The sequence below is a fragment of the Nipponia nippon genome, unplaced genomic scaffold (genome assembly GCF_047370975.1).
Source record: "Nipponia nippon isolate SJK-2023a ecotype South Korea unplaced genomic scaffold, ASM4737097v1 scaffold_2, whole genome shotgun sequence".
Classification (NCBI taxonomy): Eukaryota; Metazoa; Chordata; class Aves; order Pelecaniformes; family Threskiornithidae; genus Nipponia; species Nipponia nippon.
This window is the reverse complement of record NW_028262336.1, coordinates 5,816,999-5,841,135: the sequence shown is the minus strand read 5'-3', so window position 1 is coordinate 5,841,135 and position 24,137 is coordinate 5,816,999. Positions and strand designations below refer to the sequence as shown.

Sequence of the window (24,137 nt, the reverse complement as noted above, 5' to 3'; positions counted from 1 at the left end):
ACTTAAGAGAGGAAAGGAGCAGACCGCGTAGGCTGTCTATGCAGAGACTGGTGCTAGGTGACAAGGCAGAATTGGCTCGTCTGTTGGAAATACTAAAGGACATGGGCACACACATTAGAGAGGTGATGACCCTCTTTTGGTGATATACTCCTACAGCTCTGGCCAGCAGAGCTCACCCCAGGGAAAGCTGATTTTCTCAAAGGAGAAAATTCTAGTTGCTCCTAGAATGCAACTTCATTAGCCTGCGGTGATCTAAACGCAGGGAATCCTTAGGATACACCAAAGCCCATCTATTTCAGCTGGCACTGTGGACATGGAAGCCTTCTAGTTATAAGGGCTCTGGCACAACTCCAGTACCTGCCTACCTTTTTGTTGGCCTCTGAGATAGCTATCCCATTTGTTTCTAGGGGAAATAGGGCCTGGGTTTTCACAGTGGCTATACAGATGAGTGTGCGCAAAGCTAGCGAGGAGTCTTTGACCCTGGCTTGTTTTGGTTTCCCTGCACATGTTCGAAGGGAATCACTGACCATCATTCCAGAAATCCTCCTACCAGATTACCACGCAGATCGGTTGACCACCCTGTTATTTAATTTTTCAGGAGCTGTATTTTCTTCTATTTATTTATTTTTACATTTGGGATGCCCAGAGCTTCACATAGCCGATGTTTTTAAATTTATGAACACAAAACCAAGAGAAGTAAAGAAACTACATTAAATAAATAAAACTAAAAAGCTTCGCATGACTCAATATCCAAACTCCTTTCGTTTGTACTAGGAGCAGAATATTTTTCAGGCAGACAACCTGCAAATCTGAGAATAATAAAAATCAATATGAGAAAAAGATACCCAGAGAGGAAAGGGATTATTTTCTAACATATACTATTTTCTAATGAATTAGTTTTATTAGCTAAGATTATTTAAAATGAATTATTTATTAGTTTTAAACTAATAAAAACATGGCTTAAAATGGTGAGGCTTACTCTTCCAAATTGTAAACGATTTTGTATTTCTATTTTGCTTGGTTTTTTTTTAAACAGATGAAATTTAGAAAAATCAAAGCTATGAGTTTCACCTAATTACAGGATTACAGGACCCGGGGCTTTAAAACTAAGCACAATATCGCAATGGGTCTTTTCCTAAATCTATGGCAGGCGTTAAACAAAGATTATCCACAGATACCTTGTTTACAGGCATCCAGAGTTTAGGTGTGCCAAAACCTGAATTTTCTCATCCTCAGAAAGGTGGCAGTAGCTCAGAGCTGGACACCCACACATTTAGGTGAAAGCTAAGCTAGATAACTCAATTTCGCTGCTTAGGCCCGTATCTAATAGGCACAAATAAAATTAATAATACATGCGCGTGGTTCTAAAATTCATTTATACCTATATTTTTCTTGACAGGTAAATGGAAGTTGTATGCTGTGAGATTTTACCAGCAATAAACCACCTACAGCCGGTTAGCTATGCACTGCTATAGCGAGCAGCGAGGCAGGGTACACCTCCAGGGCTGGCAAGTGCATTTCATGGCAGGCGCGCTCCAGCAAACACTCAGCCCAGCCGGGAGAGCTGCTCTGCCTGCTGGTGCCTGCCGCTCCTCACGCTGCTAGGGGAGGATTTTGCGCAAGAAGACAAACCAGGAGTCTTTTGTCTCACTACACTTGCATGTAAGGCATCACCTCTCTGACCATACATCCGGACTTCACCTTGCAGATAAATACTCGTTATGCTAGTTAGCCCCCAGCTTGCCAAGTAATACCAGCAAGAGGAAAACTCCCTTCATGCACGCATTTATATCTAGAGCGTTTCAAACACTTGCTGGGGGAAATAAAATCCACAGCCTTTTGGGTTACTAGACAAATCAGGAGAAATAACAAACTCCTTCCTGAATGATAATGTAGAAGCTGAACACATCTGTAATACGTATTGAACACATTCATACATACCTATCTATCTAAGCTGCTCTATAAATATTTTAGATAAATAGGCAGATAGACAGAATGGTGTGAAGATTAAAAGCAAAACAAACCAAAACTGAGTAAACTGGCTCATTTGGTATTCTGGTCTGGACAGGATGGAACAAGTAAACCCTATAATGCCCTTACCAGTAATTGGTGAACTCCTTAATGTGTTTGCTCTCTGTTATACCATAAATGCAGGCAGATAGATAGGACAATACTAGTTCAGATCGCCAAGTTTCCAGTTCCCTATAACACACACAGGAGGAGGGTAGCTAAAAAAAGGAGAGGGCAGCATAAGGTTCACAGCAGCTACCTCAGGTACCAGGTTTCACACATGCCTAACGACCACACACCCTGCAAACCAATGACCCGGCACAGAAAAATGCCCAGGAAAATTAATTTCCCAGCCTTGCAAAGAGTTGACAATGGAAGGCCAAAAAACACAGCACAGTAGCTTGTTGACACAAGAAAAAAGAAAGGAAATCTGAGGAGGGAGGAGACGAAGAAACCAGAGGGCTGTCTGGGAAGAGATGAGGCAAGCACGATGTTCTGACAAGTGTCATTATAAACAAATGCTTTCCCCTCAGCGCCAGAACAACCAGAGCCAGAAGCCAGGTTTGCATTATACTAGAATATGTCTTGGCATCATTGATGTCCCCTGCTAAGTCACCACTTTTGAAAGGACAGACTGACAGCAGAGTAAAGCCATGCCGCGCTGCAGTGGAAGGGGACAGTCCTCTTGGATCCTGTTGTAAACTAAAGCGATACACAGGCTACTGACCCTGGGGTTTCTCTAAGAAAGACACAGATCCCTCCACCTGCTGCGTCTTTCGCTCTTTGCTCTCTTCTCAGGCATGTTGCTTACCTTGCACGATCAAGTAAACCTGGGAAGTCTTGGGGTGATGCTGTGTCTGCACTGAACATGTATAAGACCCCTCATCGTAGACATCCACTTTCTGGATCCGCAGGCTGTATTCCAGGGGGTTTCTCTTCTCCAGCTCTACTCGAGGGTCCAGGGACCACTTGTCCTCTCCAGCAAAAATGATGCCAGAACGGTTTAACCAGGCCACCTTGGAGCTTCTGTCTTCTACATAACACCTGCAGAGGATGAGAAAGGTGACGGGGAGATTAATAAACCTCTCCAACATCTCCATTTTGTTCCTTCCCTTTATGACTTTGCTCAGAAACTCCATAGCACACTCCTGCCTTGCCAGTGAACCACAGCATCTCCTCGCCATTGCTGCCTCATGGCCATGTATTTCACAATGATTTTTTGAAGAGTTTCAGGAACACTTTGGTTCATGAAACCATGGGATTTGGGGCAGCCATGCCTCCTGTTCTCTTTTCCTTTTGTCTGTGGTCTACGCCTGCACCAAAAGTGACTTTGGAAGGCCATAAGAGATCCTGGTCACCAAATCCCTTCTAACCCTGCTAATAGGAAAGGTCAGAAGGAGTTCTTCCCGTGCTTCTCCCTCACCTTCAAAAGTTAAGTATACAAGAGAGTTACATTCCCAGCCCCCTGCCAGCCTGGAGGGCAAAGGTTCAGGGCTCCAGCTTTGTCAGCTCAGGGCACAGCTGCTCCATCCCTCAGTTTCAGCAGCACAAGGGGAGGGACCTATAGTGTATCTCCCTTCTCTATCCCCTTGACAAAAAATGGCTTTGTGGAAAGAGATTCACTCCTCAAACACCACTCCCCTAACACACACACACACCCTTGCTGATACACATATGCCCGCTTGTGCAGGCGAGCGCAGATTTCAGGCTGAAATGAAAGACCACGGGGGTGTCACTGCCATCCCTGTGATACACTCAGCATGTCCTATGAACATCCCAGGTGAGACAGGAGCAGAGGAATGACAGCCAGGGGCAGCAGGCAGAGGAGCGGCAGCAGGACCAGCAGCCTCTACATCCCTGATTGCCAACTGCTGCAAGGCAGAGAACAGACTAACCCTATTGCAACTGCATGATGAGCATTTTGCTCCTTGACAGAGAGCGGTGAAGGTGCTGTGAAGACAAATGCATTTTGGCCAAGGCAACTGCTCTGTACCACTTCCCACCTCCAGACAATGGTTTGCACAGAAGAGATGAGGAGGTGCCAACAAGGAGGCACATCCTGCTCGCTCTCAGCTGTATCATCTCATTCGAGAGGTCCAGGGCTGAAGAAGACATGGGAACATAACTCCTCTTTCACCCTGGCAGCCGTAGCCACCAGGGCCAGGCTCAGACAGGCTGAGAGGGTTTGCCCTGCAGCAGCTCACACCATGTTTGCCGTGCAGATAAATAGGGAAGCTCAGTCTCCAGAGCTGTTGCTCCTTCACCTCTGAGAGCTCTGCCCACAGCGTCCCAGCATCCAAATAACCCAGCACCTCTCCCCAACACTATTCATGCATGTGTTGTATTTGAGAGAGCAAAGAGAGAGGATAAAGATTATGGCTTCAAGATAAGACAAATATTTGACAGTAGGCTTTCATACAGCCTCTTAGCATGGGTCAGACATTTTCCAGGTTCCTCTATTTGAATGTATTTCATTCATGCTGTGCTGCAGCTGCCGTCCCTTGTGATGTGACCCTATCATTACGGCCGGCACCTCTCACCCCCTCCCTTTTGGCACGCCCATGGGTGCTCTCTGAGTTGTTCTGGGGTTACTTGTGGGCAGGAGGAAAGTCAGGCTGCGTGGGCATCGATGGGAGGCACACCACACTGCTGGCCAAGCTGGAAGCAGCTCTGTCTGATCTGACAAACATTTGCTTTAGAGAGCAGCCCAACAGACCTCGGCCAGCACCACCCCTGTCCAGCCAAGGGAGGGGAGCGACGGTTCGCCCCTCGGGCCAGAGCCCACCCTCCCAGCCAGCCAGGCACTTGACACGAGGTGAGCTCTCAGCTGTGATCTGCATTTTGTTTTTAAGAAGCTGCTCTTTGTGAAAAAGAGAGGCAGGGGAATCAATGAGCAGCCACTTACATGTAGAAACCAGCACCACGGCGACGTGGCGGTGCCCCAATTCAGTTGGCCACCCGGGGCTGTAATCACCAGTGACAGGAGCTGGAAGCAAGGACCCGGGGAGGGCTCTGTGCCCCAGGACTGGGAGCAGCAGCCCTACGGGGACATCCAGACTGTCTCCAGAGCTGACTGCCTTAGGGTCACCAGCCTTCTTATGCACACATTTCTGCGTAGAGTTGTAACAGCACCAAGAATCAGGGGTTAGGTCTTTTTCAAAGGTGTTTAAAGCCCCTCTCTGCACATTTTGGATTTGTGAAAATCTTGAGGGGGATGGCGGTGAGAAGCTAAGCAGATTAACTGCTGAAGCTGAGGTCAGTGGGAGCTGAAGTTTCTTAGTCACTTCTGAAACCCCACCGGCACACCTATCAGTGCTGCTGGGCACCAACATGCAGCACACTGCACCAGCCCTGCCAGGCTGCTTTCTGGACCTACACCATGGTGCTATGTGAAACAGCACAGCACCCCGCGGCTCCGCCCCGCGCCTGCTCGTTACACGCCTCTGCTTGGAGATAGCAAAGATGCCCCTGTCATGTCCCTCGGGTCAGTAACGGCTCAGCGGTGTGTTCAGAGCAAAGCCTCATCCTCTCGCTCCCAAGGGGATGCTCAGCCGAGGACCCTCCCTCCTCTCTGCCAAAGAGAAAATGTGTGTCATAACCTGTCCTACACCTGCTGAGGTCAGCCCTAGGACAGTGGTCAATAGCTACAGTCAGACATCCTTGCAAGTGCCCCTGAAATAAGTTAGCAGGTGCTACCAAAATAAAGTGAGGAGGAGCAAGAAGAAGGAAAGGAGGAAAGTGGGAAGAGTAAGTGAAATGGATTTGATCTGCTCTGTTCAGCATACCTGTTCCTCTCAAACTGTCAGGGAAAATCAATGTACAAATGTGGAAATTCCAAGTCCTGGCGTGCTCCGAACATACATCCGCGTGGATGATGCATCTCAGTATGTCCGTCTGCGCACACGCACCCTCTTACTCTGCCAGAGATGCCACCCAGCTGTATGGATCACGCTTTAATAAGGATTTATGGTGATGATTTTCACAGTGTAATAAGTGCTAATTCAATACTAATAGAATATTAAATGGCACGTTAACTGACATTTTAACTGCAATGCAATAGGAGCATGGCATCAGCAAGATATCAAACGACTCTTATCGTTCACTAATAATCAATAATCAAGTTCACAGAGACAGTCAAACGCTTTTCATTAGGCTTATTGAAAGCATTACCATCAGCGCCAGTGAATGCTAATAAAGGATTTGCAATCCATCCATTTTGCTTTTCCTTACGGTTTCAGGTTTAATTTCTTGACATCTGCTGATGCAGCTAATGAGAAGACCAGCTAGTGGTGATGGTCACGGCTGGCAAAATCACTGCAGGGACTCAGGAGCTATAGATCTTAGCACCAATTCAAACCATAGCCACAGAAGGACAAAAAATTTTTGCTGCCATGTCCCTTTAGCCCCCCTTGCCCTCTCATAAACAAACACAGCAAAGTTTGGCACCTGAGGTCTTTTAGCGACTGCAGCATTTTTAGCTGCTACGGATGTGTTTCCAGTTCTCACACAGTGGCTAACAACTGCGTAACAACCAGCCTGGAGAGGACAGACGGAAACTGGACGTGGAGAAAGGAACCTGGGCCATCCTCATGTGCCTCCCTCAGCCTTGGTTTCCCCACATGCAAAACGCAGACGATGGGGCTGAGCCATGCCGCAGGAGGGAGGGAAGGGGGTGATGCTTTCACTGCAGGAGAATGCTTTGAGACCTTCAGCAGGAGCCATCGCCTCGAACGGGAGGGAGGGCTGCCCACTGCCATTCCTGGCCCCTGGATTTCAGGCCGGGAGGGGACATCAGGCAGCACATAGGCCGGGGGAGAGCAGGAGCCGGGATCGGGCCCTGCTGCTCATCCTCTCTCCTCCCACGCCTGCTGGCCTAATGCACAGTGCTGGGCCAAAGCAGCGCTCCTGCAAACCTGCCTTTGTAGGCTCTGAGGTAAACTCCGTCTGCGTAGGAGAGATGTCTTTTTTTTTCTCTTCTTGAAAGCATTTGGGCTTATTCCTATGGATAAGTGAGAAAGCAAGCTAAGAAAAGGAGAGGGAGGCTCAGGCATCCGCATCTCCTCTCCCAGCAAACACCAAGGCTGAAGGCTTCGCTGCCCGCTCTGTCTCGCTCCCTTCTTGGTGCTTGACTCCCAGCCCCAGTGACTCCTGCTCCTCCTCCCGCCGAGGCACCACCGTGCGGTGCATTAATTTCCCAGCACGTTGCTGTAATGCTCATTGCAGTTGATGTTGTGCCTGTCACTCCAGCGGCTCTCACCCCCAAGCTTTCCGCCCTCCCTTGCCTCAGGCAAACAGACAGACACACTGCTGAGAGGCGGCATTTGGTTGGAAAGCCCTAGCATGAGCTCCTCGGGCTGGAAGTGCCACTGCCAGGGTGGGGGCTGCACAGGGGAAGGAGGAGAAGGATGCATGAGAGCTGGGGGCTCACCAGAGCGCTTCCCATTCTGCCTCAGTGTCCTGGTTTCAGCTGGAATAGAGTTAATTTTCTTCCTAGTAGCTGGTATAGTGCTGTGTTTTAGATTTAGGATGAGAACAATGTTGATAACACTCCAATGTTTTAGTTGTTGCTAAGTAGTGCTTACACTAGTCAAGGACTTTTCAGCTTCCCATGCTTTCCCAGGTGCACAAGAAGCTGGGAGGGAGCGTAGCCAGGACAGCTGACCCAGACTGGCCAAAGGGCTATTCCATACCATATAATGTCATGCCCAGTATATAAACTGGGAGAGTTGGCCGGGGGGCAGTGATCGCTGCTCGGGGATGTGCTGGGCATTGGTTGGCAGGTGGTGAGCAATTATATCATGTATCACTTGCTTTGTATACTATTATTGTATTATTATTATTTTATTATCATTATCATTATCATTATTATTATTATTATTACTACTACTACTACTACTACTATTTTATTTTACTTCAATTGTTAAACTGTTCTTATCTCAACCCATGAGTTTTCTCACTTTCACCCTTCCGATTCTCTCCCCCATCCCACCAAGGGGGAGTGAGCGAGCGGCTGTGTGGTGCTTAGTTGATGGCTAGAGTTAAACCATGACACTCAGAAAAAGCAGCTTAGCAGCTACACTCCTGGGCTATGGAGATGGAGTCGGGTATTTTATTGCCTTTGAGGGGTCTCTTCGGTGTAAGTTCAATGGTGTTTGGAAGTGGTGGATGATATTTAGAGCTTATAGTCATGAACAGGCAGGAAGAAATCCCTGTAGGACCTGGTGAAGCTGCTGTTTAAATGATTACTTTAACACGGTGGGGATTTTACAGCGTTATCGATGATGTATTGGGTTGCCTTGAACCCGGGATAATTGTTTGTGTTTTTTTATTGCTGTCGTAATTCCAAATAAATAAATTCTTTTACAGCAGACCCAATCCCACAGTTCTCTGCCAGAGCCCAGCTAGTGAGAAGAGGCAAGCTGCTAGGTTTAAATTAAACATGGCATCCTGCTTCTCCAGCAAGCCACAGCTCTTACCTCATTTAGGGGAAAAAACAAATAAATAGCGTGGTTTCGGACTGCATTTTCTGCCCTCTTTCTCCAAAGCACATTGCAGCGACAGCTCTGTGTCATAATTCTCACACTCCTCTTTAATCATCTTTTCTCCGTTAACCCTTTGATCATGTGTTCTGGAAGATAATCTCTGTGCAGCAGTCCAAAACTAGGCAGCCTGCTGCACACACAGTTAAGCACCTGGAACCCACCCCATTGCACCCACCGAGGAACACGACCCCCTTTCGCCAGAGGCTGTCACAACCCGCCCTGGAGCAGATCTCCTGCCTCCCTGCTCTGTGATGAGCCTGCTCTAATCTCACTTCACACACACTCGCAGGATCCAGCTAACAACTTCCCCGCTGCCCTCTACCTCCGGCAGCAAAATGGCAAGAGGGAAAAGAGAGAGGAATCAAACACGGCTTGTTCGGCACAAAGCAACGTCAGCTCCTGGCTGCCAGCTCTGAACATGCAAGACAAATTCTCCGTTGTGTTGCAAAGTATGATCCTGGAAAGCTAATGCTGTGGTTAAACACAATACTGCTTGCAGCCTTGTGAGGAAAGCTCAAGGGTAACTCATGCTGGCGCTGTTTTGTCTTGTCTTCTCGTGCTCTCCAGCCCTTCCCTGCATGGCAAGCAAGGACTCAAACGCAGCGATAGTCAACCAGGGGAGCAGTAAGAGCCCGACCTCTCCGCTATGCCCCAGCAGGGAGGTGGGCAGCAAGGGCTAAGGACAGACCATGGGCATGCCAGCCCTGACCCTCCCGGGCCGGGCACTCAGGGGAAGAGTCCAGCCAGGCCCCGCTACACCACTGCAGTGCTGGACCCTGCCAGCATTTCAAGAGCAACGCAGTGCTGCTGCTGCAGCAGCCAGCTCCCTTTCCCTGGTGTATAGTCCCACCAGAGGAGTACACCGGCAGAGTACATAGAAGCACATAGTCCAGAGGAGTAATGTAAGAGCTGTTGGCCCTGGGTAGTTCCCAGTGCTCTGGATCAGGCTCTCCTCAGCAGGAGATGCTACAGAAGACAGCTACAGCTGAACATATCTTCACCTCTGTGAAGGCAAGGGCCCCCTAAGTGGATGGCAGTGGGAGGCCTGCAAAACCCAACCATCTGAAACCTCCTTTCAGCCAACCACCAAAAGCCTCATTTTACCAAATTTGAATACACATGGGAGTGAGGTGTTGCTCAAACTTCTCCTTCTTCTCCCTGCTGCCGCTCCTCCTCTCTTTCCCCCTCCCAGTCTAGCTGCTGCTCCTCTCCTGATGCGCCACGACCCACAGCAGGGTCACTGTTTGAGAGCGAATGCTGTGCTTCAGGATGCATGGATGGATTCCCAAAACGTGGCACAAACAGCTCCCGAGCCACCACTGCCAGCATGATAACACAGGCCCTCGGAGGGATTTAGAAAACGACGGCTTAAAACCAGTCCTGTGCTGGAAAACTGGCAGGAGGGGAAAACTGCCGCATCTGTTCAGCCCACGCTTTCTTTCAGCCATATTATGCTGTGACCTTGCTTGTCACTCCTGTCTGCAGCTCCCTGGGTATCTCAGCACTTAGGTGACAATTTCAGGCCATCCCCCTGTTGGGGCGGTGCGGGGCTGATAGGATGCCTGCACTTCTGTTCATCCTCTTTAGTAAATTGCCACTTTGGCAGCGCGAGGCTAGGACGGGCTTCCTGGGTCAGCGAGCCTCGGCCTCCGCTGGCACAGCCAGCTGTACCTTATCATCTTTTTCAGAGACGTACTTCATTCCTACCTAAGCCTAGTGCGTTTGGCGGGGGGTACCCTCTCCCTGCTTCGTACGGCAGGCTGTTCAAAGTCTTTCTGCTCTGCTGATTAGAAACTTTTTCCCTAATTCTAAGTCTAGATTTATTCATGGCTGGTTTATATCCATTCCCTCTCACGCCAACACCATCCTTTAGCTTAAATAGCTCTTCTCTCTCCCGGGTGCTTATCTTCCAGCGTGTTCACAGAGAGCAATCATATTCCCTCTCAGCCTTCATTTTGCAGGGCTCAACAAGCCAAACTCTCCTAGTTTCTTCTTGTATGATAGACTCTCCATTGCCCTAAACATCCCAGTAGCCCTTCTCAGCACCTGCTCCAGTCTGAATTCCTCTTTCGTGACCAGAATTCGTATCCAGCTTTCTAGATGAGGACTCCCCAGTGCCTTGTACAGAAACGTTCCTATCTTACTCTCTCTCCCATCAAGTCTTTTTAATGAAAGCAAAAAGAATTGCAACCAGTGAATATGACTATCAGTGCAGAACTGCTCATGTGCTGTAAGCATCCTCGTCTCTCAGTCCATGTGATACGCATGGAAAATGAAACCCAAGGGAATTCACCAAAAATACACCAGCCTGAAAAGACAGCTAGCTGCATGGGCACTCACTAGCAGACACACAGCTGGTCTCACATGGGTTTTCTTTCTGTTAAAATGACTACTTAAGAGTATAGGTTCCTGTTTGTAGATAAAAAAAAAAAACAGAAATCAAGCCCAAAATTATAGTAATTGTTATGCCAGTACTCTCCTGGCGTGGATGAAACTATATTAGAATAAAAGAACTTATGCCGGCATGATTTATTGTTCTTCCCATCTTCTGGGGATCAGTATACCTGCATAAACAACTTCAGTCCAGATCCATTCCAGCAGAGGTACTTTCTTAACAGTATCAATATGAGCTGCTATGAACAAAGTTAACTCCATCCCAGCCACATCCCAAAGTTTAAAACTTCAAAATACAGAAAAAGCCTCAGGCTGAGGTCTACCACCACGTGCTGGGTTTTCCTATATCCCATCAGACCTAGGAAAAACTCTCCATTTCTTTACAGCATAGGCAGGAAACCCTTGGATAGATCTTTGCGCACTCCGAGGTGTGTATCTGGAGTGACTGTCTCCAGTTACAGGGCTCCTGCCAGAGGAGCCTTGCTCCCCACGCGTGCGCAGAGGGGCTGAACTGCTCTCTGGCTGATGCTTGCAGAAATGCCAAATTCTCTGACAGCTTGCATCAGGGTCTTGCACCAAGATCAGTCGGGAGGATGAGATTGCTGAGGAAACAGACCCGAGCTCCCTCTTTCCCTTTTGGGTTAGCCGAGGACTTGTCAGTGTCCCTTTTCAGTCCAGCCAGAAACCTGGCTCTGATCTTGATCCAGCATGATTAGGTGATACTAATCAGCTATTGATCAGACAGCCTTAGTGAAATGTCCAAGCAGGAGCATATGCCTCACTTTGCTGTCCGCAGCTTTCCATAGCATCATAGGTCTCCTGCACCTTCAAAAGGGGAAAGCAGGGAATAGCAGAGATGATGCAGAATGGCAATGGGGAACATTGCCAGACAATTTGCCTTCTGGTTGCACTGCACTTACACTAAGGACCCTACACTTTTGCCATCATTAAGACATGGGCTGACATTTTAAAAGTACCTTCGGTCACTTAGGAACTAAAGTTCACTGAAAGACAACAGTAATTAGTCACTTATGTGAACTGGATATTGGCTTTTATGCCAAATTTGTAAAAGGAACATGTCCTGGTTTCAGCTGGGATAGAGTTAGTTTTCTTCTTAGTAGCTGGTACAGTGCTGTGTTTTGGATTTAGGATGAGAATAATGTTGATAACACGCTGATGTTTTGGTTGTTGATGAGTAATGTTTATACCAGTCAAGGATTTTTCAGCTTCCCCTGCTCTGCCAGGTGCATAAGAAGCTGGGAGGGGGCACAGCCAGGGGGGCTGACCCAGACTGGCCAAAGGGCTATTCCATACCGTATGACGTCATGCGCAGTATATAAACCGGGGGAAGAAGAAGGAAGGGGGGGACGTTCACAGTTATGGCATTTGTCTTTCCAAGTAACCGTTACGCATGATGGAGCCCTGCTTTCCTGAGGATGGCTGAACACCTGCCTGCCGATGGGAAGTAGTGAATGAATTCCTTGCTTTGCTTTGCTTGCGAGCGCGGCTTTTGCTTTACCCATTAAACTGTCTTTATCTCAACCCATGAGTTTTCTCACTTTTACTCTTCCCATTCTCTCCCCCATCCCACCGGGGGGGAGTGAGCCAGCGGCTGTGTGGTGCTTAGTTGCTGGCTGGGGTTAAACCATGACAGATCAGAAACCAAACAGCTACTGATGAGTCTCTGCACCATTAGTAGTTTTTTTCTGGTTGAGGGATACACGAAGAATAGGAATGGAAGCACTAAGAAGGCGCCCATACAGACTATCATCCCCTTTATTTTCCTTCATGAACTTCAGTACTGGAAACCACCTATTTTTTCTACCTGAACCCCCAGTGCCTTGCAGGTAACTTTCATGTGGTCACCACTAGGTAACTCCAGAAAAACTACTTCCAAACTTTTAACTTGGATTTCTTAAAAAAAAAAAAAAAAAAAGTGTGTTTCAGAGATGTGATCTCTTCCTCTGACAGGAGGGGAGGGAGGGTTTGGCTGGGAAGTCCACGTGACTCTGTATCTGTAATTATCCAGCCGCAGAGGCAATCTGAAACGTTCTGTGCTGTCGCGGAGAATGACAGCACCTGGAGCTCCAGCACCCAGATAAAAAGCAGAGAGACAATCGGGCAGATGGAGAAAGGCAATGCTACATCATGGGGTGGCAAGGCGGGGAGAGAAAGGGGGGAGAGGCAAAAGCTGTTGAGAAACATCAAGGCAGCCGGCACAGCTACTGGAGAATGAGATAATGCCACAGATTAGTAATGCAAAGGGCAGCTCTGAAAGGGGGAAAGAGAGAGAGAAATGGAGCGAGGGCAGGTCAGGAAAGAGCGGGTGCAGAAGAGGGACAGTGCGAACACAAGAGGGAATGGGAGACTGATGCTAGAGGGAGCTTCAAAGCATTTTGTGTGGTCTCGGGTCCCTTCCTCCCGTCCCAGTCACAGGCTAAAAATGCAGGAGGTATCACCAGAGGCTGTCACAGAGAAAGGGGGAAACTTGCAAATCAACTCCTCACAGCTGAAGAGAGACGTGGCACTGCAAATAGCACTTTCCAGCTTGTGGATTCCAGTGGTTTGCTCAGGGAAGGAGACTACAAAACTTAAGATCAAAATAATTAAGACTGGAGCTTTGGGGCACCACCTCATGTATTTTGTATAGAGGGGAGGTGAGAAGGAGGTTCACTGACTCTCTCTCTCGCAGTCTCACACACAGAGGCATGTGTAAGCCTGCAAAACAGTCTGAGTGACTGATGCCGTGGTGCCATGGCCCAATTCCAAAAGGCAAGGCACTGTACATGCCATCCCACGCAGCCCCGTGACAGCATCGGCATGTGCCCCCAGGACTGTTGCAAACGAGGGGCATGGCCACAGGACTGGCAGCAGCCTTCGACGGGTCAGGAAGAGCTGACTGCCAGGTGGGTCGATGCCTTGTACTGCCTCTGGGAAGGTTTCTGACGTGGGAAAATACAGCCAAACAGACAAGCAGATTAGGGCCAAAGGCTTGTCAGGGACCGATGTTGGCCACCAGCCTCAACACCTGCTGGGGTAGTGACCGAGGTACTGGAGTGACCAATGGATCTGCAGTGGCAGCACCTCTCCATGGAGGCAGGAGGAACTAAGTGCCCAGATGTCCATACCTGAACGTTTGGGGAAGGAAATGGGAACAGTAGCAGCAGCGAATGGGTATCATAAGGTCTGAGCACTGGGCCACAATTGACCACCCTCCCATGATTAGTGACAGCTGTTTCAAAGAAAGGTGGAATACCTCCTAAAAGGACAATGTAAATCACCATCTACATAATTTCATGATCCTTCCCAGCCATAAAAGCCTGCTAATCTAGCCCCAAGCAAATGTAAGTTGGCCTCCTCTCCAAATGACAACTTGCATTCCACCTTGTAAGTTTGTACTCTGCCTTTCTTATCCCCAGGCATTTCTCAAACCCCTGCCCCCTTTTTCTTTTTTTAAACTCATTAACATCCTCATCTTGGTGATACTTTCTGGCTGAGAATTTCATAATTTAACCCTTAACTGGTACAAGGCTGTGAACGAATATCAGATTTAAGTGTTATGTGAAACTGGCAGGTGTCTCCTGTGTTTTGCACTTCCAATACCTGAGGAGCACACTACCTGAAACCCAGGAATGCACTATTTTGTGGACCCTAATGTCCATTTCATCTAATACTGCTCCCTCTCCAAAAGGGAAAAGAGAATATCTCATCTGAAGCATTAGCCCTCATCCTGGACAGGCAGGAGGGAAGGACCCACGCCAAGGAGGAATCAGTCTTGAAATTCTGTGGAGAGGCAGATAAGAGTGGGACTGGGAACAATATTAGGGAAAATAAAACTTAACTTTCCCTTCTTTTCTGAGGTCATGAGAGTATCAGAGGTGGCTCAACCAAGTTATCATCCTCCCTTCCAAGCGTTGCCCTCGGACCATCAGCAGCTCACTGGGAAGGGTGGCATTTCACAATGAATGAAAAAGTGGGCCTATCCTGCCTGCTCATTCCCAGCTGCTGCATTTCAACAAGGGACACCTCCTTGATGTGCAAACACTCTAGTTATTATTTACAGTTGACCTTTTCCCTCTCCAGCTCCCGCTGCTGCAGCACCACTGGCGGAGTCAGGGCTTGTAGAGATTGCGGAGGCGATGTGTAGCAAAACGTGTTAGCTTCCCTGCCTGTGCCAGAGCTGTCATCAGTGCCACTATGGATTGAGCTGCACCCGTGCAAGCAACAGTGGGAAATATGAAGAAGAAAGCCTAATGTAGACAAAGCCTTTGAGGAGCTTAACCCCTCTCCCCTTTTCCATCTCTCTCTCACTTGAAAGCAGAGAACAGCTTCTGAGCAAGACACATGCTCTCATTTCCATATCTAAAGCCAGTCCCAAAATACCTTCGTGAAATAATGCTCTCAGAGAGAAGACCATGAAGCAGATTCCCTTTGAGAGATTCTGCTGCTTCTCTTGTTAATTCCACCCAAAACCAACTGCCACCAAATACTGAGCACACCTGGACCGGTGCAGTCAATCCCAGGCACCTTGTTACCAGAATGATATGGGGAAATTGGAAGGAATTCATAAGCAAGCAACAACAAAATCCATCAAGGACTGGAAAGGGATCAGCATCTAAGGGAAGCTTAAAAACATTAAATATGTATAACGACTAAGAGAGGACTTAAAAGGGACATGTTGACAAGCTATACCTCTTTGAAAGCTGAAAGCACTGAGGAAAGAGAGGAATTATTTAGCAAGATGTGTAGGGGTCTAGAAAGGAGTAACGGGTCAGAAAAAGAAGAGAAATAAGTCTGTTCAAACTTGAGGAAAAACTTTTTGTCATCTACAAGTTCTAGTCTCGTGAAGAGTCTCCCAAAGAAAGCAAGGAAGCCCCTATTGTTTCAGACCATTAAAACAAAGTTGGGCTGAGGACCAGAGGATGTTTAAGCTGTGCAGGGAACAGCTTCACAGTGGCTGCAGGGAGAACAAACTACAGTGACCTGGTCTTATTACTTTTACCACCTGCCTGGCAGAGTTCAGCAATATGTCAGGAGAAGACAACGCCTCTCGCAAGTTTCCTTCAGACAAACCACTGTTTTTTAGCTATTTTCACTTCACATGCCACTAAATATTTCTCGGCAAGACCTTAGACCTCTATTTACTGTACTGGAATTAACTGGCACAGCTATGATTTTGTTTTCATAAACTGGATCTATTAGAAGTCATCCATGGACAGGTTAAAAACTACTGAAACAAAAAGTGTTATTATTTGCAAAAGCCATTGACATATGGTCGTATCCCAAATGTGCTGCACTTAAAGTTGCCAGGCACTTAGAAGTTGCAAGTGAAGCCTGATTTCTCAAAGTGCTTAGCATTGAAATTAAGACCAGATTTGTCAAACTGCTTTTGGGCCTACCAGCTCCCGGAATAACACACAAGAACCAAATTTTCAAAACAGTGTTTGGCACAGTGAGCTCCTTTACCAATATAGCCACTTCTCTTGCTGCCTAAAATGACATACTTTTGAAAATCTGTCCCATGGGTGTTTTACAATCATAGAACAAAGTGCTACAAACTTCAGACTCACATGCTGTATTTATCTTGTGTGTTGAAGAACTCCTTTAAGTGGAAAACACAGCAAAGCTGTAACAGCTAGGCAATGCTCAACTCCACTTACTTTCCTTTATTTACAGCTTTGCTAAATTTTGCATTTCCCTAATGCACCACTTTTGTCCACCACCAGGCCTTGCACAAGGAGGCATCTGAAAAAGACTTGCAGAGAAGAGAGAGAAGAGAAGAGAAGAGAAGAGAAGAGAAGAGAAGAGAAGAGAAGAGAAGAGAAGAGAAGAGAAGAGAAGAGAAGAGAAGAGAAGAGAAGAGAAGAGAAGAGAAGAGAAGAGAAGAGAAGAGAAAAGAAAGAGAGAAGGTGCTGGGAGGTAGAAGTCCCAAGAGCTTTGATCTGAGCTTACCTTTATCCCCACATGCACAATATACCTTGCAGAGGAGGACATGTTTATAAATAAATAAACAGCAGAGGAGAGGGGGAAGACTGGAAAAACAGAAATGTCAGGATATATTTGATGGAGTTTCTGCTGTTGGCATGAAAGCCAGGAGCTGGCTTAAAACTTTATGTTCAGAAACAGAAGGGGAGGAAGGTACGACTCATTGAGAAAGGGGGGCAGGAATAATTCCTGCAGCTTCATCTCCATGCCATCCTACTAACCACAAAAATATGTTGTGCTGTCTTTCCTCTGAGACCTTTGCAGGACTTCGTCTTGCAAGGCAACTCAGCACATGCTGAACATCAGTGTTTTTGTCAAAAGGACGGAGCATTGTGGAACTAGAGCTCTTGCGCTTTGTGGAGAAGAAGTATAATGATGCCTGTTTTACACATACGGAGACCCCGGAGAAGGAAAGAAATAGGTTATGCAGAGTCATAAAGTGAAATAATTTTACAGCCAGAAACAAAACCTGACAGACCTGACCTGTCTCATACAGAATTTTGTTTGGTGTGTATTGGTTGCATGGGGGTAGTGAGAAGGGGGCAGTGATGGCTGCAAAACAGCCTTCACAAACCCAGGTGCCACCTCCGGGCATGCCTACCTTAGCACTACTGCGAGAGAAAATGCTTTTCTTTCTCTCTAATTGAGATCTGCCCAGGGACATGCAACCGGCTCAGAAAGGACTGGCTGAAGCACAAGCTCTTCCTCCCCATGATTTGAAGGCAACCGGCTTGGGTCACTTGGCTTTGTGCTCTGGAGCCTGAACTCCAGCCCGGCTACCGACGGCAGTGCAGGCATAACCACAGGGACTGCTCTGACTGCTTCTGCACCTTCTGACCTGCAGACTTCTGGCACTGGCAAAACAAGCTGTGCAAATTGGCTGGAACACAGAATGTAAACCTTTTTCATTTCTTAGCAAAGACAACGTTGCTAATCCTACTGGAAGCATTTACCCAGGGATATCTTATCTGGATCCACTGACATCCCTGCCTCTTCTCCCAAGAGCCTGCTGCAAAACAAAACCTCTCCCCCATGCACAGCTTATCCACAGTACAGATAAACCATTTCCCCACAGAGTTCCCTCCTGTACAGCTGTCTAACTGCTAGTTTAGTTTCTCACACGGCTGGGTCTAAGGCTGCTCACGTGGGCCATGGCTGGTCCAAGGCTGGATTCCTACTTCTGTTCTTCTGGCAGGTCCCTTGCTCTAAATAATTTCCAGAAGTCCAGTACTGTACAGGGAGATGCCAAGCTGGCCTAAATCAGCTGGCCTAAATCAGCTGGCCTAAATCAAGGGTCAACAAGGTGCCACTAAAGTAAATGGGGAAGCCTGGATTTACACGAGATGAGGATCAGCCCTGCTTCCTTGCACCAGACTCTAAATGAATTCATTAAATACAGCACTTCAGTCTGCTCAGCTAAAAGCAGCTCCAGCTGGCAGAAGGTTTTACATCTAGGGAATGTTTAAAAGATGAGATTTGTAGCCTACTCTGAGTTTACACTTGGGTAGAGGTAGGCTCTCGTCAGCTGTGCAGGGGAGATGACATCATGGCCACCTTATGGGTGTCTGTCCATCCCCAGCATCTGTGCACGGCATGACATTTACACAGGATCTCACAGCCTTGGGAGGACTATCTAGACCTAAATTCTCCTGTGAAGAATGCTCAATTTACAGTGCTCCAGGGCAGCAGAATAGAGGTCCTGCTCTCCCTCCACCAGACTGAAGGACTTATTTTTGGGTTTTTTTGTTCTTTTAAATTTTCACTTAGGGGGGTGGGGTGGCAGCCTGCACTGAATTTGAATCTGAAGTAGAGTAAGCACCAGTACTGGAGGCAGTGAGAGCAGTTTGTGAGACAGGAGTGAAACGTTAGTTAATTTTGACATTAAACCCTAAACGAGAGGATGTTAAAGTTATTCTTAGCTTATGAAAAAAGAAGCTGTGCTGTGCTCATCTGGCCTGCTCTCATGTATTGTACAGATCTCATGATTCCTGCAGTTTAATCCTTTATCCGCTCACTAAAACAGATGGTGTTGCAGGCTCTTTGCAGACTCTGACAAATATGACTGCACTGGGAACACTGTTCATATATCCACACTTGCCGTACAACCCTCAGGTTGAGATATAGAGATACACTGGCTTGAGATGAAAGTTCACATCCAAAGCACAATCTGTAGCAAGGAATAGATCCTATTCTCTTTCAGCATTGCTGCTGAAGTCTCTAATATGCACTGTCACACAAAACGTCTTCCTATAGACACATATAAAGGTCAAAACAATGGGACCCTCCAAAACCTTCATCCTGAGCTTCCAGTCAAGCCCCCTCTCTTTGGACAGGACCTGGGTGGATGTTGTTTTTCCTCAACGAACAGATCTGCCCACTCAACAATGATACCTTCAACAAGCTGGAAAATAAGAGACCCCGAACTCAAATAGACCTGACACCAACCCCTTCCTGACTTTACACTTCGTTCCCTTCTTAGGCTGGGAAAAGAGGGTCAGTCCTGGCCAGCCACTGAGAGGTAGGGAGAGCACCCAAAATTATTCATTCATGCCAGATTATTACAGATCTTCTCTCCATGATGCTACCTCGTGTGTGTGTGTGTGTGTGTGTGTGTGTGTGTGTGCGCGGTCAGCTACTACTCGGAAAGACAAGTGAGGTTAACCGAGCTACATGCATTGCTCCCACTAGAGTAGTATAAAATGGTGATAAACCACAACTGGAACCGCTCTGCAGTAAGTATCTGGCCAGAGGTGAAGCATGAGGTTATGGCAGCAGCTCCACTCCCCTGTCCCCCTCAGCCTGATGGATCCTTGGTAATAAACCACCCTTCAGCCTTTCCTGTCTTAAACCCAAACTGCTGGGATTCAGGGAAGATAAAGATTTCAACCACCTTTCAGAAGAGCCTTTGCAAGAACTAAAAGCCCCTGTTGGCATAAAAGCAGACATGTAATGGGTTTTCTCTGTCCCTGAAAGTAGTTTAGCATGGCAGGAACTTGCAGTCCTTTTATCTCTCTTCTTTATTTAACTGGAGTCATTAAAATAAACTGATTTCCCAGCCAATTAATTATCAAATATCTGTAACAGCTTTCAAGCCCTGACATTACTCAGTCTCAGTGGCCCCCACAGGCAATGTTAAGCTATGCTCTCCTTACCTGAGTAACCGCTGCTCCTGCAAGTCTGCTCCCATGTGCCGAGCTGACAGCAGAAAAGCACCACAGAGGCCAGCAAAACCCTGCAGGAGAGCTACAAAACCACTCCCCCGCCTAAGCAGCAACTCCAGCTACACGCAAGCCCTGAGCCGGGAAGCTTTGCCACACTGCTTGACCAAGACTCAGTTACCAGCTTTCAGCCACCACCACACAGACCCCAGCCCCACTGCAGGAGCAGATACACCCTGTCAAGACACCTGATGCTAGCAGTGGGATTGGCTAGTACCCGACGGCAGGTGCTGCCAGCTGAGATGAACTGCAGATGCCAAGTAGCCCACACTCAGGTCAGCACAGGGCATAAGCTTCAGATAAAAGCACGTGTCAGCAGCCAGCTGCTCTCCCAGACATGGACAGAGACAGCTCCTGCCATAGCCGTGTTACCTGCTGAAAAACCAGTCTTTACCTCTCTGTTAACTGGAAGGTTGTACTTGCTATAGGTACATTAGCAATGCCCCTGCCATCTATTTCATAAGCAATAAACTGCACTCATATGTGGTTTCAATTAGGAGATTTCAAATGAGATTGAAGATAATGCATCCCATAATTACTTACCCTTCTCCTTTCTAGAAACTCAAGCAGAATCATTTCCAGGCCAAAATGCGGTCTCTCTTGATTGATGACACTAATAAAATGGCTTTATTGTGATATAAATAGCCTTAAAAACGTCCTGGAGAGTCAATATCAGTGCTTGATGGCCTTACGTAAGCAGGGTCCTTATCTTACGGTGTACTAAAGCTTAACAAGTTATGCTTCTGAGAAGTTTGCCGTTGGATTTGGGCACTGGTTTGGGGAACTACAGAAGGGTAGCTCCCAAATTAGACATGCAAAGCGGGAACTGTTTAAACACCTTTTCTCTTCCTTGCATTCCCTATTAATAATCTCTTCGCTTCCCTAGCTTGCCTGGTGCCAGTTCAAACACAAGCACCGGCTGAGCCCAGCAGGAGCCACGGGAACACTGTGCTCCAGCATCTCTTTGCTGGAAGGTTACCAGATACTGCTACAGTAACTGGAAAACCTGAAATTTCTTCTGAATCATGCACGCTTTGAGCCTCTCACAGCCCTTACGAAGGTGCACGGCCGTTTCCCAGACAAAGGGGCTAAACCAGCTTGCTCTGAAGGATGTCCGTGGCCCCCATCACAGCGGACGATATGTTTTCATTACCCCTTTGTCAGGAGAGGCCACACAGCCATCCCCTCCGTGCAGCTGGGAATGAAGCGCTCGGTGCCTTGGGCTGCACTGGAAGCTCAGGGGCAGCAGAAAATTAAAGTCATTTTTTAAATTAGCACCCTCCATGAAGTAGCCTGCTCCAGGAGGCCAAATACAGAGCCTGCCTCAGAGGAAGAGGGAGAAGACATTTGGGCATTCATGAGAGAAATGCCCAGAGCGTTCTTCCCTTTTCTGGACAGCAGTGAACCTCAGTCCTCATAAAGGCAAAATGCTGGCTTTAAGGCCTTATTTGAAAGTGGGATATCCTGAAAACACGCACTCAGCTCTCATAAGACTGTAATCTTCTGCATTCAGAAATATGAGATACTGTTGACCGTGCTATCCAGTAGTGCTACCTTGGCTCAGATCCGGAGGCAGACTGGGTGCTGAAGAGCTTTGCTGGAAGTGACAGAAGCATATATACCTGTCAGAAAACACTGATATCATAGCAGCCATGACAGTGATGTGATCGGGACCTGACAGACAGGCAAAAAGGAGAGGGAACGATGCATGAGGAAGGGCAATGAAGAAACTTTAAGGGAGAGCAGTAAGAGTCTGCATGTGAGGGGATGTGAATGAGTGATGCTCGGTGCTTGTCTGTGCATGGCAGAGAGGATGAGGATGCAGGGACCATGTTCTGCCCTTCACCTTAGTAGTACTTCATGCCTCCAAAGGGCAAAGAGACTATACAATGTCCCAGCCCTTTCCTACTCCCCTCTCTCCCCATCACTACCGTAGTTATATCCAGTCCCAGTATATTTGAAAGCAATTTTCCTCTTGGTAATAAAGCCTTTGTGAGCGCGTAGGTGGCTGTGCATGTGTGCAGATATCGTCTGCGAGAGTGCGCAGGAGCCGGGGTCTGCTGAGATGAGAAGGTGGTTCTGTGTACACGACAGAGCAGGAGTGCGGATGAGACTATCGAACATGCGTGCGAGGATAAGAGAGAGACTCTGCTTCGCAGAGAATCAGACAGTGAGAGTGAAAATGAGAAGGTGCTCGTATGAGACAGGGTGTGCATGTCAGAGAGGAAGAAAGAGAAAGGTCTTATTCACAGCCTTCCCGTGTGTGTTTGATGAGTATCACAAGTTTTAACGAAGAAAAATATGTATGTATTCAAATCAAACACAAAACACCCCTTTTGCCTGGAGCGCTCCTGCCTTGCTTGTTTGTTCTGTTGCAAGCTGCTTGTTAGAGGAACACAGGAAACAAGAAGAGGGAAAAAAACCCAGGTTGACATATTTAAACACAGCCAGCTACTGAGGCAGTAGCAAACAGCGAGAAGGGGAAAAGCAGGTGGGATAGTTGGAGAGCTGCTGCGACAATGCTAGAATGAGAGATGCCCGTGAGAGTTTCTGAAGACCACCCCTCAAGAGGATGATGATCACTTTGACTGTACGCATACTGAGTTGACTCAGCAGCTGCCTACAAGGAAATGCACTCAAAAACCTATTCCTTATAGCCATTTTGGAGCAAAGAGTCAAAAGATAATGCAAGGAGCGCTGGTGTCCTGGCTCAATTCCCTGCAAAGGTCTCTACACTGAGTCTAGATGGCCCCAGTTGTCAAAATGTGAATGGAGGGACAAAAGGACTTGAGCTGGATTTATCAACAGGAAGAAAAATAGTGACAACAAACTGAGTCTCAAACCTTGGGGGCTAAAGGCCTTTCTAGGACTCCAGGCCAGGCAAACATGGATATAGAGACAGGGATGGCCTTGAAAATATTTTTCCCTGTTCTGTTACGCTTTGTTCTTGCTGGTACATTTAAATACCTTTACATGTTTATGGCTCTTCAATGCTATCACAATCCACAGGCCTATGCTGCCCACAGGGAAAATCCACCAGTGCCCACGTCCAGTCAGACTTGCTAAGTAGCTTAGGATGCCACAGGCAATGCATGGGAAGAGCAGGACCATGCCAAGAACTGACTGCAGGAGTGGCAGAGCCACCAGATTGGAGACGTCGTGTTCAAGAGACCCAGGAGAAGGGTCAGAAGTGCAGGTGAGGCTGTACCCCAGAGCAGCTCACCCAAGCTTCACTCAGGGCACTGTGGTTCACGGGAAGACTCTTCCAGGACAAGGGTGGCTGTGGGCTTTCTGTCCCTCACTCCCCCTTTTAAAATCAGAGTGAACGGCTCTGATTTACAGCTGGAAAGCAGAGCTCTCACGACACCAAGGGAGGGGAAATGCTCTCTTGATCTTAAAGTTATAGAGGTGGCACAGGAGAAGGAAAACGAAAATGCAATACAGAGGGCTTGAGTTTGGGTGCGGCTCTTTCACCATCACCCCTCCGGCATCTAACCAAACCAACACCAGCTTGCTTTGGCTACTGAGACTAAAGCAACTGGGGCCAGCGCTGGCTCCTGCTCTGGGCAGGCACTGCACTATGCACAGTGGGTCCCTCCTGACTGGAGTCCCCAGGGTGCTGCCGCATCCTCAGCAATAATAGTTATTATTGTTCAAAAAATTACCCAGAAACTTCACAAATCCTTTTGCAGCGTTTGACTCTCTGACCTCCGGAGGCAGTGTGGATTTCACAGACTGACTACCTGCTGTGTGAAAGTGTCTCCTTTCATGTGATCTAAATTAAGCCACCATTAGCATCTCCCAGTGACCTCTTGTTCTAGTATTACAGGAGAACAGAAAAAGGAGGGACTGATCAGTTCTCACTGCACCCTTCATTAGTGTAAATAACTCAATTATAAGCCTTTAGCGTGTCTCTTCGGGGAGGCTGCGGATGGCCGGTGCTTGCCATCTCCCGTTGGAGCGGGCCAGGAGCGAGCGGAGGCAGTGT

At 47.7% G+C, this 24,137-nt stretch overlaps 1 protein-coding gene across 5 annotated transcripts in view; it reads right to left on the bottom strand.

Moving 5' to 3' along the window:
- Positions 1-24,137, bottom strand: part of LSAMP (limbic system associated membrane protein) — a 1,025,433-nt gene that overhangs the window by 169,991 nt on the left and 831,305 nt on the right. For all 5 annotated transcript variants that reach the window (XM_087757641.1, XM_087757639.1, XM_087757640.1 and 2 more), the window contains one exon: positions 2,822-3,054. In XM_087757641.1, the coding sequence (XP_087613767.1) occupies positions 2,822-3,054 (233 nt within the window). The remainder of the gene's footprint in view (positions 1-2,821; positions 3,055-24,137) is intronic.